At 42.6% G+C, this 14,639-nt stretch overlaps 1 protein-coding gene and 2 long non-coding RNA genes across 7 annotated transcripts in view; 2 read left to right on the top strand and 1 right to left on the bottom strand.

The window, feature by feature from the left end:
* The window catches only part of arhgap23b (Rho GTPase activating protein 23b), a 62,481-nt gene extending 50,250 nt beyond the window's left edge, over nt 1-12,231 (bottom strand). For 3 of the 5 annotated variants that reach the window (XM_078937753.1, XM_078937744.1, XM_078937750.1), the window contains exon 1: nt 11,968-12,229. In XM_078937753.1, coding sequence (XP_078793879.1) covers nt 11,968-11,976 — 9 coding nt within the window. In that variant the 5' untranslated portion in view covers nt 11,977-12,229. Of the gene's footprint in view, nt 1-11,967 lie in introns of all 5 variants that reach the window. The other 2 variants (XM_011473532.4, XM_078937749.1) reach the window with 1 other exon arrangement.
* Nucleotides 4,464-5,743, top strand: LOC144987931 (uncharacterized). The gene is made up of 3 exons (XR_013651619.1): nt 4,464-4,639; nt 5,033-5,242; nt 5,666-5,743. It is a non-coding gene; the product is annotated as an uncharacterized LOC144987931 (long non-coding RNA).
* Nucleotides 5,747-6,576, top strand: LOC144987933 (uncharacterized). The gene is made up of 4 exons (XR_013651620.1): nt 5,747-5,901; nt 6,070-6,185; nt 6,313-6,455; nt 6,544-6,576. It is a non-coding gene; the product is annotated as an uncharacterized LOC144987933 (long non-coding RNA).
* Nucleotides 12,232-14,639: the final 2,408 nt, after the last annotated feature.

Here is a 14,639-nt window from a genome sequence, read left to right as displayed (position 1 = left end):
CCTGCTTAAGACGGAGTGGAGAGGAATCAGGATGGGCTTTGCTGACCAGATCACTGATTGTCAAATTAGAGCTGGGCCACTTTGCAGAGGCTCAGCACTGCAGCTCAGCCTCCTCACATCAGCGTCAATTCACCAGAAGAATTGAAGTTCATTAAATCTTTGTGCTTTAAGCGCTCATGTGATCTACGCTGATATAAAAGGTGTCCCTGCTCGTCACTGGGCCTGATTATTTCACCAGAATTCAAGAATCCCAGTAAATGTTTCTTTTTTTCGAGAAAGCAGTTGGCTTTGTACTCAATGGTTAGTGTGGACAGCTTTATAGAGGTGTTGTAATTAGAATGGTTGCCTCACAGGTTGAAGGACCTGCTTCCATGAGACCTGCAAATTACTTCGGCAAAAATTGTTAAATGAGTAAAACAATTGTCATACTGAAACCATTTTTTTCTTTAATCTCCTGGTTTCTCAATAGACAAAAAGTGTATATAAACTTTGATACATATATCTGAGGCTTTAATCTAATGTAGAAAAGGACAACTGCTCTCTTATTTCTTTACCTAATGTTTAAGATCAGGTCTGATCTCAGCAAACCTTCTCCACTCTCAGTCCTTCATAACACTGGCCGCTCACACGCCTTGGCCTCAGAAAGCACAGGCACATGCAGGATTACACAACAGGCGTAATCTGCTGGATTTAGAGCTCAGCATCACTCATGCACATCTAGAGACCTGATCTCCTGATCCTCTGTAGCACGTCTCCTTCTAGTCACACGTCACACCACTGCTCACATCTCTGCTCTGGTTTCCTGTGGCTGCTGCATCATGTTTTAAGTCCCAACACTTCCGACTGAGCATCTCCTTGGATCCTGCTTCCCTCTTTGAGCTCACTTAAGTCTTTAACTTATTCTGCATTTGAATTGCAACTTTAAAAATCTAGAATTCTGCTGAGTGTTTACATTTTGGAGAACGCCTTTGACCTGGCAGATTTTTGACTGAATCTCCTTAAGGGTTGGCAACTTAGAATTACAATCAGTTGTGAGTTCTGGTCTCCTGCCCAAGAGGCAGTTCTTTAGTGTGGACATCAACAACTATCAGTAATCTTTAAACTACAGACAAATCGTGCATGTGAAGAATGTTCAAGAATGCACTAGACATGCGTTCTTGAATGTGCCTTTAGTCTATGGTTATCACACTGGATTGTTACCTGACACTAGCACAAGTCCGCTAACTTGGAAGAGGTTTGGTGTGAAATGTTGAAGCGGTGCAAATTTTGCAAATCTTTCTCCAGGCTTTTTATTTCACAGCTCTATTCTGATATATAAAAGACAAGGTGTAATTTAATTCCAGCCAGGAACAAATCACATTTCTCCTTCAGGTTAAATCATTACATGGTTGGCACTTCTGTGACAAGGGGACGCCATCCATACATCCATACGGCAACCATAGGAGGGGGGCCACTGCCAAGTAGCTCCCCCCCCCAGGCGTATCGCAGGCTAAACCCCCCACTCCCTCACCCTAATATGAGGTTATATGAGGAAGGGGGTAAGTTGGGGACAGCTGGTAGACTGTCCCCCGGTGGTCAAACAGCTGTCCCCCAGCCCCCCCCCCAGCATAGGGGCCAGGTCCACCCAGCCCAGGGGCCCCATCCCCGGAGGCGCCGACACCCCAGGCCCAGCACCACCCACCCCACACAGAGAGAGAGGAGCCAGAAAGCGCTGCCCCCCCCGGAGCAAGTCCAGGCCCCCACCCCAAATGCCGGCCCTAGAAGAGCTCTGGTCAGGCCTCGACGGGACCGAGGCAGCCAACCGGCCGGGGCAACCGCTGATTGCCTCAGCGGAGACCCCGACCCGTCAACCCCTCATGTCCCGTACCAAAAGTGGGCTCCCCCTCCCCCCCAGAACGCCCTCCCCCAGGACAGGGCCGAAAAGCCCCCCACCCCACCCAACCCCAGACCCCGCAGCCGAAGCGGATGACACCCAGAGCGACCGGGGGTCCCAAGAGGGTTGTCCCGTCCCGTCCCAGAGCCAGCGAAGGGCTGATCCCAGCCCCAGGTGTAGATGGGCCCATCCAGCGCCGCTGCCCCCCCCCCCCCCCCCCCAGCAGGGCCCCCGCCAACCCCCCCAGCACAGGCAAAGGGACCACCCCCCCAAGCCAAGCCAGACCACCACCCCACCACGCAGCCCCACACCCAAGCCCAGAGGACCACGCAGCGCCCCAGCCCGCCCCACCCAGGCACCGGACCCGACCCCCCGACCAACAGATCCCCCACCACCCCCTGCCAGGCACCGGAGACCCGGGCCCCCACCCCGAACCGCGGCAGAAGGGCAAGGAGCAGCGACGACCAGGCCCCCCCACCCCCTAAATCACGGAGTTAGCTATGGGAGACCAGAGAGACTGAATTATTTCAAAGTTACTTGAACTTTGGGCTGACATTTTTTCCAAGCTGATATGATCAAGCAGCAGATTTCTGTGTTGACTTATATTTATATTTTTCTTGTTTTTCCAATTTAATAAAATAGTTTTTTTAGCAATACAAAGAGTTATGAAAATGATAGATACTTATCCTCTTTCTACATCGATGGCACTCATGTCACCAAGCACACAAAGTGATGGTGAAGCCGTGATTGAAACTTTAAGCCAGACTGATAGATCGGCACATACCTGCTGCCAGAGAGCCTGGACAGGCGTGCAGGACCACAGTGCGTGCATGTAACTGTCGGGTAGATTACTTTCACAGTGCTCAATGTCTGAGTTACTGAAACCCATCTTGACCATCCTCTGTCCAGTGTGGTAAGTTCTGTGAAGAGTTTTGAAATGGATTAGCTTCAGTTTTGGACTTTTTGTCAGTTTAAAGATGTTTAGACAAAGTTCTGACCAGAAGCTTTCATCTGTGCTGATGCTCAAAGTTAAAGTTCTTCTAAAATGGAAGATTGAATGCAAAAAGAAGGAGGGAGAGTGCCCAGCCATCCCCACACCATGACCCCTGCCGCATCAGCAGCGGCAGCCAGAACCCCCCAACACCTGCACGGTAGCAGATAGAGATCAACCGCACCCCGGAAGATCACATCCGCCACCCAGGCCAGGGCCAGCAGGACCGCCACGGGGACCCTCAGAGCCAGAGAGCAGGGAGGCATGGAGGGACAGAGAGTGCAGCTCCAGCTCAACCAGGAGAGCAGCACCCCCGCCGTGCAGGGAGGACCCAACTCGGGGCTCCGCCCGAGAAGAACGCCCACAGCCCCAGACGAGCACCCCATCACCACCCAGGAGTTCTGGGCATCCCCCCTGCCCCAACCCTGAGTACAACAAGGACCCCCCAAGGGAGACCCGCCCCGCGCTCCAGGCAGCCACCCACCCGGCCCACGGTTGGTCCAGGAAGGAGCAAGGCAGGGGCCAGCCGTCCCCGCCCAGGAGGAGGACACCCAGGGGAAGAGGGGGTCCACAAGAAGTGTTCTAAACATGGCCCGACCAGGCTCGCCCACAGTTGGAAATTTGCCGAGGCCCAGCGCTCAGGGGCAAGGACCAGAACCCAAACCACAGGGAGTCAGACGCCCCCCGGCTTAGATGTGATGTGATCCCCGGCTCTTGGCCTTGCCAGAGAACTCAGGGATCCCTCTCCCTGCGTGGAGAGAGGGCTGCCGGGCCGAGGAAGCCAGCACCCTATGGAAGCGATTCTGTAGCATAAATAAAAAGCAAAGTCAAAACCAGAAATGCTTTTTCTTTTTCAAAATGAACCTGCATTTTTTGGCTCAAAATTAAAATGAAAAAGCAATCCACCAAAATGCTTTTTATTTTTCTACTTCAACACCGCTTATTCTGTCACATAATTAAAATTATAATGAAAATGGTATTTGACATTTCATTTTCAAAATGTTCTCTGTTAAATGTGTAGCAAAATTCATTTTGAAATGTCTAAAATGACCGTTAAAATGCATTAACAGAAATGCTTATTCGTATTCAAAATGTAGCTGCATTTTGTGACTCAAAATTAAAATGAAAAAGCAATACTTCAAAATGCTTTTTCTTTTTAGTCTTCAACTCCGCTTATTCTGTCACTTAATTAAAATGATAATGAAAATGGTATTTGACATTTCATTTTCAAAATGTTCTCTGTTAAATGTGTAGCAAAATTCATTTAGAAATGTCTAATATGACCGTTAAAATGCATTAACAGAAATGCTTTTTCTTTTTCAAAGTGTAACTGCATCAAATGACTCAAAAATAAAACGAAAAATCAATACTTCAAAATGCTTTTTCATTTTGTACTTAAAAACCGCTAATTTTGTTGCATAAACAAAGCGAAAATGCAAAGAGGGGATTGCATTTTCGATTTCACCTCCCCCCCGCGAAAAATGTCGCATAAATCATTCTCAGTTCGCAATACCACTGGGAGGCGGGGCGATGACGTCAATGTTCACTCTTCTTCTGTGGTGGTGGTGGCATTCTCCACTGCCTTTCTTCTTCTGCTTTGGCGGTAATACCACAGGCAAACGGCAGCATGGCAAAATCTGTGCTTGAACTGTTGAGGGAGGCTGCTGCTGCCCTCGAACGGCAAAACCAGCGGGAAGTAACAGCGGGTGTAGACAACAATCCCACCACATCTTCATCAACAACACCGTCTGCTCCTGAGGGTCGCACCGCTCGAGGTAAGATCAAGTTAGCAAAACGTGCGTTGGGGTTATCCCGATTGGCCGATTTATTGAAATAAAACACAGTTTGTCCGCTCGTTGTGGGGTTACACAACAGTTATTTGCCTGTAAATGGCCAGTAGACTTGTAGTCCCTCCCCCTGTTGACATAACATATTTGCCCTAATCCTGCTAACTTGCTCCCCCCGCCAGTAGTAAACGAGTTCCATACGTTTTGCTATTTTGTACTAGTTGTAGTAGTTTTCTACTAAGAAAAGATAAGAGGTGTTTAAGCTCACTATTTGTAAGTGGTTGAGTAACTATCATGTTTGTTATATTTCCATTTAATATATTTTTTAACCAAGTTCTAAATGAAATTTGATTTCTCATGCCATTTTCATATTTCTTCCAGCCGAAGTCTTGAGGTTGTTCAGCCCTTACCCTCCACGAGGTGTACCACGGAGGTCAATCCCACCAGCCAATACCAAGAAACCAAAAAAAACCACATACACACACATTTTTTTCTGTTTGGCAAAAAGAAAGGACTGTAATATCCCAAATCCAAAAATGAAAAAATTGCTTCAACAGGCAGGATTAGGAGAGAGGAGAATTACATTCCCAGGTAGGTTTATAGTATGTATTGTATGTGTTAGTGTTGGTTGTGCTATTTAAAATGTCAAAGATTGGTCAGCTACCTTACTTCAGGGCACCAGTCGAGGTTTGTCTAGGTGCAATGACTTGACAAGCTGCTAATAACCTGTCTCTTGGCCAGTCATATGAATTAACAGCATGAAAATGTCACAGTGCTTACACCCAGTGCTACGTGAACTATGGGTAGCTAGTATTTGTGTGTAGACTTTGAGACCAAAAAATATGTGGCTTGTCTGTATCAATCACTAATTAAACAAGATCTTTAAGTTGCTATTCACAAAATATGCACCTGTTCCTGTACGCATAAATTTTGTTTGTATTTATAAATATACATATTGCTTGGTTGACACTCTCTATTTAATTGTTTATAATGCTGTTTTGTTGTCTCCCTCAGATCGATCTTGTAGTGCAACTGAGTTTTCAGATCACCTGCAGTTGTCCTTTCCTCAATTGAAGCACTGTGGTGGGTTTCGACTGTTGAGGAGCCGTGGTTCCACAAGGTCCAGGGTTTTGGATGTCCTTCCATGCTCAAAGGATGGATATACTCCAGAGTTCTTGTGTAACAAAGAACTTGGAGTTGGGGCAGCTGTGATCTACATTAGACCACTCCAAAAAGATATTGTTCTGGAGGTAATTATTAAAGATGTAATATTTAATTTTTTGGTGTATGATAGAAAACAAACAAGGATGTTCCCAGCCAGAAACCCTCTAAATGAAAATGTGTTTGAACAAAATTGACTTTGCTGTCTTGTATTTTTTATTTATTTATGTATGTTATTGTCTTTTAATCAATGCTAGAACACTCCCAGTGCAACCACCTCTGTTCAGAGTACTGGACCTACGGTGGAATGTGTCTACTGCACAGATACATTCACGCACTCTGAGATCGAAGGCCACATCGACTCTTGTGAGAAGTGAGACAAATTTCTTCTTTTCTTTACTCATCTACATATTGTGAATTTTTTGAGTTTTTACCTATGCTGGATTGTATTTCTTGCTTTTTACCCAAGTTATTAACATTTTTCCTGTTAACATTCCAAGAAAACATAACTCTGATTTGAACGCTGAGGAAACCTCAGAGAGTACCGCGTCAGGGAGCTCTGGAATGAGCCAACCAGGAACCTCTGATGCTACCTCATTAAGCAGCCACAGTCAGAGCGAAGCAAATTACAGTAGCTTTGAAGGTGCCACCGTGTCATTGCTTATAAATTTGAATAATTGACTATCTTTAATTTTTGTCCGGTCTATACTGATAATTCCTTTTTTTAACAGACTGGACAACAGAGCCAAATATTTACAAAGCAGTGCTTTGTGTATTTACATACACATTTAACAGAGAACATTTTGAAAATGAAATGTCAAATACCATTTTCATTATCATTTTAATTAAGTGACAGAATAAGCGGAGTTGAAGACTAAAAAGAAAAAGCATTTTGAAGTATTGCTTTTTCATTTTAATTTTGAGTCACAAAATGCAGCTACATTTTGAATACGAATAAGCATTTCTGTTAATGCATTTTAACGGTCATTTTAGACATTTCAAAATGAATTTTGCTACACATTTAACAGAGAACATTTTGAAAATGAAATGTCAAATACCATTTTCATTATAATTTTAATTATGTGACAGAATAAGCGGTGTTGAAGTAGAAAAATAAAAAGCATTTTGGTGGATTGCTTTTTCATTTTAATTTTGAGCCAAAAAATGCAGGTTCATTTTGAAAAAGAAAAAGCATTTCTGGTTTTGACTTTGCTTTTTATTTATGCTACAGAATCGCTTCCATAGCACCCAGGGTACACGGCTGCCGTTGCCAAGGGCCCAGTACCCCCTACCAGGTATGGGGTAGGGGACAGATGGTCCGAGGTCCCACCTTCCTTGCAAACGATGTGTGAGGGTGTGCATGTATGTGTGTTTTTATTGAAGTATATATTTTGAGGGTTAAAGGGTGTGTGTACTAAGGGGGTGCAGATAAAATTGGTGGGTGGGGTACTGAGAGGACATCTCCTGATTACTCACAGTGATGTCCAATCACCCTCCCCACCAAGGGGCCCTAAATGTCTACGGTGCAGTTAAAATTGGCGGGTAGGGCGCTAAGAGGACATCTGCTGAATGTAGCTTTAGAGTAACACAAAAACCTTCTGAAAGAAGATAAACAATGTTTGAAACATCATATATAGACAATCTTTAGAATATTCTAATTATAGTTTTTACAAGAAGCAGAATCACATCATTTTCCTTATTCCAAAGACACGGGAGTTTGTCTTTTGTTGGAGTTTACTGCTTCTGGTGAAATGAAAGAATCCTGACAGTTATCAATGTCAAAAATGAAGCTAGCACTAGATCAAATCAGATTAAAGGAAGAACAAATTTGATAAAAAAGGCAGCATCAAAAACTGAGAATAACATGAGTTTTGGATCATTTGATGGAGAGTTAAACCTTTTTGACCCAAACAAACGTCTGATGGTGATGCGCAAAACTTTTAGGAAACAACTGTACGTCAAAGTCAAATATGTCATTTAAAACCTAAAATGCCAGAGTAAAAAGAAAACTTATTTTTGTGCATATATGTGCACAGATAGATGTATGTATACATATATGTGTATGATGCATATATCTGCATGAGGGAGATTGGTATTTATACATACATATGTGTGATATGTAATATATGGTGTTTGTGTGCAAAAATACAGTGTGTGGGTGTGGATTTGTGTGTGCATGTTGGATTGTAAAACCCTTTAACTCCAAACAAACCCTGTCCCAGTCTGGTCACTGGCACAGCCGCTTTCGCCATTCTGTCACAAGTTGTTGGCTATGATCTTCATGTGTACCCCGCCCTTCTGCAGTCACCTGTTGCTGGATCTGCTGGAATTGGTCATGAATGCTTGACGGGAGAATTCCCTAGCCCTAACCATAACCCTAACCCTAACCCCTTGTCTCTGGCTGCTTGGGACTGGACCAAGGTTTTCACCAGCTCTGCCAGCTCTTCCAATCTTTCTGCTGGGCTTTTATTGGTGCCATGGCCCCTTGGTCATCTGATGGTCCTACTCCATCATCACAATCCAACCTGTTCTCAACATTAAACTCCATCCACCTCTCCTTTCACTGAGCATTCACCAAGTCTGCTCCTTGAAATTGCCGTCTGACTTTAAATTAGTTCTTGCTCGCAAACTGACAACACACAGAATGGTTAGCAAAGCACCATACCATCGTAGCATCATAGGATAATAGCATCAGTGTTTAAGAACACAGCTGTCTCCAGATCAATACTTTTTATTAAACTTTTGCTGCTTTGAGTCCAGCAGGCTTATTCTCAAACTCTGTTTTGATACAAACCGCCACATCCCACTGCTCCATCAGCCTAAACTAAGCGCTACAGAGAAGTGTACAGAAGTTACGGGGTGGGGGGCATGCAAGGCAACAAGCTTTTAATTATTTTCTCGGCCTTGTAGAAGAAGCTACTCTTTGCTGTTTTCATGTCTGCTCGTTGTGAGAGGTGGCCTGAGCTTACTTCAAACAATGAAAGCCCAAGAGAGCAAAGAGCTGGGAAAATAAAATCTAAATTTTCCCAAAAATAAATCAACTAAAACAAAAGAATTGAAATTAATTGATAAAACTGATTTATCGCACATTCCTACGTAAATAAAGGGTTAATAGCCGACGAAGTATGCATTGTCACTTTTTAACACACGCCGTGGAAGCCTGAACTGTCCACCGCAAGAAGTGCTTTAAAAAGTTATAATGCATTCTTCGAAGGCCATTAAATCGCTAATACCATGGTCACTTACAGTAGAAATAAATAGTAATCAGTTTTTAGTCCTTAATTCTTGTTAAAAGCGACGCGACGCAGCACGTAACAAATAGTTCGTGTTGCGCCGCACCACCGCTGCAGTCAAGACTCTGCGATATAAAGCGATATATATATGCTGTTTTTTCCAAAGCTCAGTTCAGAGAGAAAATTCACCTCTTACCGCTTGTTTTTGTCCAAATGATGAAGCAAAGGGTTGTTTTAAAGAAGCCGGCACAGGGATTTTAGCTAGCATTTAGCATTTAAGCATTTAAGCTAGGTGACCGGAACTTCTTTTATCCAAATGATATTTTCCAAGATCGATAATAATACATTTACTTCATTTTGAATTGTTTCATTTAATGGCATAGTTCAACTTGATTAAAATTTTTTCTCAGACAAATTGATCTGGTAGGATAAATCAACATATCATTTAATTGTTACACCATCATCATCATGCCCCTTCCCGGTGCGTAGAGACGATTAAACACCAAGGGATTTCCATTTTTTTCTGTCTTATACCAGAAGCTCAGCATCCTTCATAGCAACTCCATAAGGTTTAACATGTCTCGCAATGATGTCTGTCCTCTGAGTGTGGGTTTGCCTTGAGGTCGTTTTCAGCCTGCGGGCCCTTGGATTCAATTGTTACACCCCTACTAATTAATAGGGCTGGGTATCACCAATAATTTCCAGAATTGATTTGATTTGATTCACCGGAGTCTGGATCGATTTGATTCCCTTTTCGATTTTTCGATTCACTTGATTCAATTCTGTTCGATTAAATTTTCCAATTACATGGTTGACACATTTAGACATATTTGTATGCAAATATATATTAATAAAATAAAATTAAAATATTAATACAAATATCTTAATATTAATCTGATACAGTTCACGTTCTTTGAATATGATTAGGGAAGTAACATACCAATGAGATTTTTAACACAATGGGTCAAAACTGTACAGCTGGATACCGCCAATATTGCTCGCCATTTTTGTTGCACTGCTGATGTTAGCTTGGGGTTGTAAGAAGCTGTATGCTAGCACTAGAGAGTGTAAACAAAGCAATTTGGGGATATCAACGGAGGCTTAGTCCCTTTAGTCCCGCCCATAGCTCAAAGGCGCATTTCTGACTAACTACTGCAATGTTGCACAAAGTTTGTCCTACAGGGTTAGGGTTAGGGTTAGGACGTTTTTGAAACGGAAAATGCAATTTCTAGGTCCTTAAATAGTTTGTTAACCTTTGTGCTATCTATCCTGCGACCCCACCCTTACATTGACGTGTTATCCCCTACCATGACAAAGGTGGATGAAGGTGAAGAGGATTTCATGTAATCCATGGACACCAGTGAAGATCACCAATCATTGAAGAAAAAAGGTTCAGCGCACTGTCTTGTGGGGTCTAGATGACCCAACTCCCAATGTTAAAGTGCCTAGGATAGCACAAGGGTTACAAACGACATCTGTAAAGTTTCATGACATTTTAATATTTTGGATTCAAAAAACAGCAAGAAATAAAATAGCTCAACATAAGATTTGAACTTAAAATGTGGGAGAAATTCAACCTCATGCTATTGGTGATGGGAATTTACGTTGCAGAAAACCAGGTCGAGTTTCAATCAGTTCAGCGCATGGTGCTTTTAACTTCCTGTCTGACATGGATTGTGAAATGCTAGATACATGCAAGATGCAGACTTTGCTTTAAGTCCTTTGACACAAGCAGCATTGGAGAAGCAAGGCTGGTGAGCCACATGAAAGGGAAGAAACATGCAATGGCTACCGAATGCTGCAGAAGCCAGTGTTGGTCAGAGAGTTTTTTAAAACGGGTAATAATAGAAATACTATAAATAATGCATTCAATAAATAAAAAGCCATGGGTAATCTTCAGTTAAGTCTTTTTTCAATTATTTTCGTTCCAATATTTTTAGGAACTACAAAATCAAATAACTACAAACAGGCTAGGAACCAACCTCATCTACTCATGAAAACTACAAGATGAGCTACAATATTTTATTTATTTTGTTTGTGAGTAAACTTCGCTTTAATTTTTTCTAATTTTTCCACAAAACTTTTTCTAATTTTCGCAATATTTTTTTTTTGTCTTGGTTTGATTTAACGGCACAGACTACAATAGTCTGAGTGAAATGTTTTTATTTTTATTTTTAGAAATTCAGTGAAAGATTATAAAAAAGTTGTGGAAAACCATTGCTAAAAAAGTGGATGAACCCTGAATATAACTCCATGATGTGTAACTAATACACAAAGACAGACACACAGCTGCTTCAGATTCCAGTAATACATTTTCATTTAAATTTGACACGGCGCCCCCCTCTGGCTATGCATTACTCCTACACGCATTGACACTGGAACAACAACAGATCTAAATATGATCACTGTTACAGAATCAACTGAGTGTTATGCATCTCCATTACATCCAGCTTGTACCGCTGTAATCATATAAGGTTTTGGTCCCACGCTACATCATTTCCTGCTGCATCATAAGATTTTGACAACTTTATCACACACTGACTGGTTGAAAAATGTCTGCACTTGTCCTAGTGTCAGTCCAGTCAGAGCCTGTACATATCCGGTTGTCCTGTCAGTGATGCCTTGCTGAATTTTCTCCTGAATATATCATCCCATTAACAACCATAACAAAAAACCCATTTAGACTCATAAAAAAGTTAAAGTCCCTGCTGGCTGATGGGGACATTCTCTCCTGGTTAACCCAAGTTCAACAGGTTTCTGCAGGAGAAACTCTAGAAAAGTGTTTAAGGTCTTGTCTCAGGGCTGCTCCAGCTCTATGTCTATACTTTGGCACTGACAGCTCTGAGAAAGGAGCATGTCTGCACTAAATGAGTCAGCGAGAGATGAGAAGTTTTTCAGAGGATCTTCTATAGCTGTGCGTACCTGCTTCATGATATTCAGGAAGACCCTCTGGTCCTCTAAAAGGTTCCACAAATCTCTTTGTCCAGATGAAGTTGGCTGCAGATCCTCCTTACATCCCCCTCATCACAGGTCGTTGTAGGTTTCCCTCGAACTTAGACCCTTCCCTCTCCGCTTGGTGACTCATATCCTCCTCAGCTAGAGAGAAATCCTCCTCCTGTTTTCTTTTAGTGGGGAAACCATGACAGAATTGAGTTGTCCCACTGCTTTTCTCCACTGTGCTGTCTCAGCTGCAGGCTTTACTCGTACACTACTCTGTATTTGCTCCTCCTCCTAAGCCCCCCCCCCCCCCGCTGCCAGCCTGTACACATGGCATTAGTGAGGCGAAGGGGGAGGGGTATAGGATCAGAGTCTGTGTGCACCATGTGACCTGATAAAGCTAGTGTAGGATTCCCCGGCTGTTGTCATACTCCTTCATCCTGCATTACCAGGAGTGTACACATTTCTACCCATAACCATTAGGAATCTCCTATTGTAGATGACAAACACACAAACTTTTTTATTGACTCCTGTCATTTTTCTTTTTGGTAAAGCCGAATAGCCACTCTGAAGAGTCCAGGCAGGGCCCAAGCTTGCTTCTCCACTCCATTCTGGTGCATCCACTTGAAGATGACTAGACCCATTTATGCCCTTGTTTTTCTTGTCCGAGTTGGCATGTGGCATCAAAGCTGTACACGAAAGCTCAGACATGTTACATTCCTAATGTTAGGTTGGGGGTTTAAGGGGCTGTAAGCTAACAAGAGAGCATGTAAATAGAGACCTCTCAGCAATGGGGAGGGGAAGGTGGGCGGGATTGCTTCCCTCCAAGGGTGCCGCTGTGCAGAAACTATGTCCTAGAAGGTGACACTGTTTTTTTGATTTTTACCAAAAACAGCATAATCCCAATTAAAAGATCACTGGGAACACTTTCATGGGCCTATGCCATGCAAGCTTTTAAGTTTTGTATACTATTCGTTCCTCACCAAAAGAAACCCCAAAGCGGTATAATTATCCATTCACACTTTTCTAAGTATTCTTCTAAAATCCTGCGCTCTGAGCACCAGCCCCTCCCAACCCGCAAAAACAAGCGGGTTCACATGAGCTGACGTAGAACAGCCCCACTTCCAGGTAGAGTCTACAAGCACCTCCCCCACAACACAAACACCCACTTTCTCCACTGAACTAGCAATGTTTGGCAAAAACGCTTTCCTTTTATGTGCACAATATTCACATCAATCCTTGCAAAAGTTTGGATGTTGTTTGCTTGCGTGGGCGAAACACAGACACGCTGTTGATGTCATGAAATGGGCAGCAGCCACATGGAGCGAAAGCCAGTGCCTCAGAGATCAAGTTGTTGTACTTCCAGGTTGGAAAAGAGCTACTATTTAATTAAGAAAACGCGTTCTTTTGTGTGCCAAAGGTAATTGTTTTTTTTTACCAAATACAGTTCATGGATATGTTTTACTGTGAAAGGCTTAAGAATAGTATGGTAAAGGCATTTTGAAATAGATCAAAAGATGATCAAAGTGAGACTTGAAGGTTAACCGGGTGACTCTGAGCAATGCTGCCAGTCGTGCTGCTATAGACCTGGACTGCTGCCCTACAATACAGAGTGTGTGCTTTCCTTGCATGTTGTACTCCAGTGTCTCTGTTGTTGTTGTTAAATTATTTTTTGTTTGCTTCTCACATCAAATGCATCAGTGCTTTTATTTGTGAATATTTTCCTCTGTCCAGCTCCCCCAAAAATCCTGTATATTGTATTGCTAAAGGAATTATGGCACGGTCTCGGAGAGTAAAGATCTTATGGAGAACACAATGTATAAATAAATAGATGGATGCTTGAATGAATAAGTCGATTAAGATTCTCATTGATCAATGATCAATCTGGACTTTTTGTCTTCTTTTCTTGAAATGTTTTGTCACTCATCCAAGTTGGCAAATGAATCTACTTGGATGAGCAGCAAAACAAATAAAGAAGAGAAGACAATAACTCTAGATACCATGAGTTTACTTCAGACACATGGATTGATAAATAAAAATAGAAGTACCAACCCTTCAACTTTTTAAAACGTGTCCATTACATGGTTGAAATGAATAAAATAAAAAAGCTGTTTTAGATTTTTTTTGGACCCACAGTTTGAACCTTCTGTGGTCCAAGCTGTGGACCACAGAAGGTTTTACACCTCCAAAGTTTTCCAGCGGAACACATATAAAAAACACCTCAGGCATTCAGAGACTTATTGTTTCCGTAGGAATGAGGAAAAGGACATCCTGTGGTATTTCCTACAAGCTGTGTATGTGGAAACTCCCCAGCAGCAGCAATGAACAATGTTGCTCCTTTCAAACCTTCTCCGCGGAGTCAAGTTTAAGCTGAAATTCAGTTTTCATGGTTGATCTTGTATTTTTGCTCCAGTGGTTTCATCAGTTTACCTCAGACAACAAAACCGGATACAGACATACACAACAACTGGTGGAGGGTGCCAAAATTCAGGATGTGACTATTCTAAAGAGGACAAATATTTGTTGAAACTAAATGTCTTCATCTGGTTTTCAGGACGGTAACAGTTTGGAGGAATAGGCCCATTCTTATAACCATAAGAACTATAAAAGCAAACATACTTAAGATTGAAACATTTGTGTCTTTTATAAAAATAATT

Source organism: Oryzias latipes, chromosome 19 (assembly GCF_053564925.1).
Source record: "Oryzias latipes strain Hd-rR chromosome 19, Olatipes_Hd-rR_3.1".
Classification (NCBI taxonomy): Eukaryota; Metazoa; Chordata; class Actinopteri; order Beloniformes; family Adrianichthyidae; genus Oryzias; species Oryzias latipes.
Note: the sequence above shows the minus strand (reverse complement) of the source record. Positions and strands in the feature narration are given on the sequence as shown.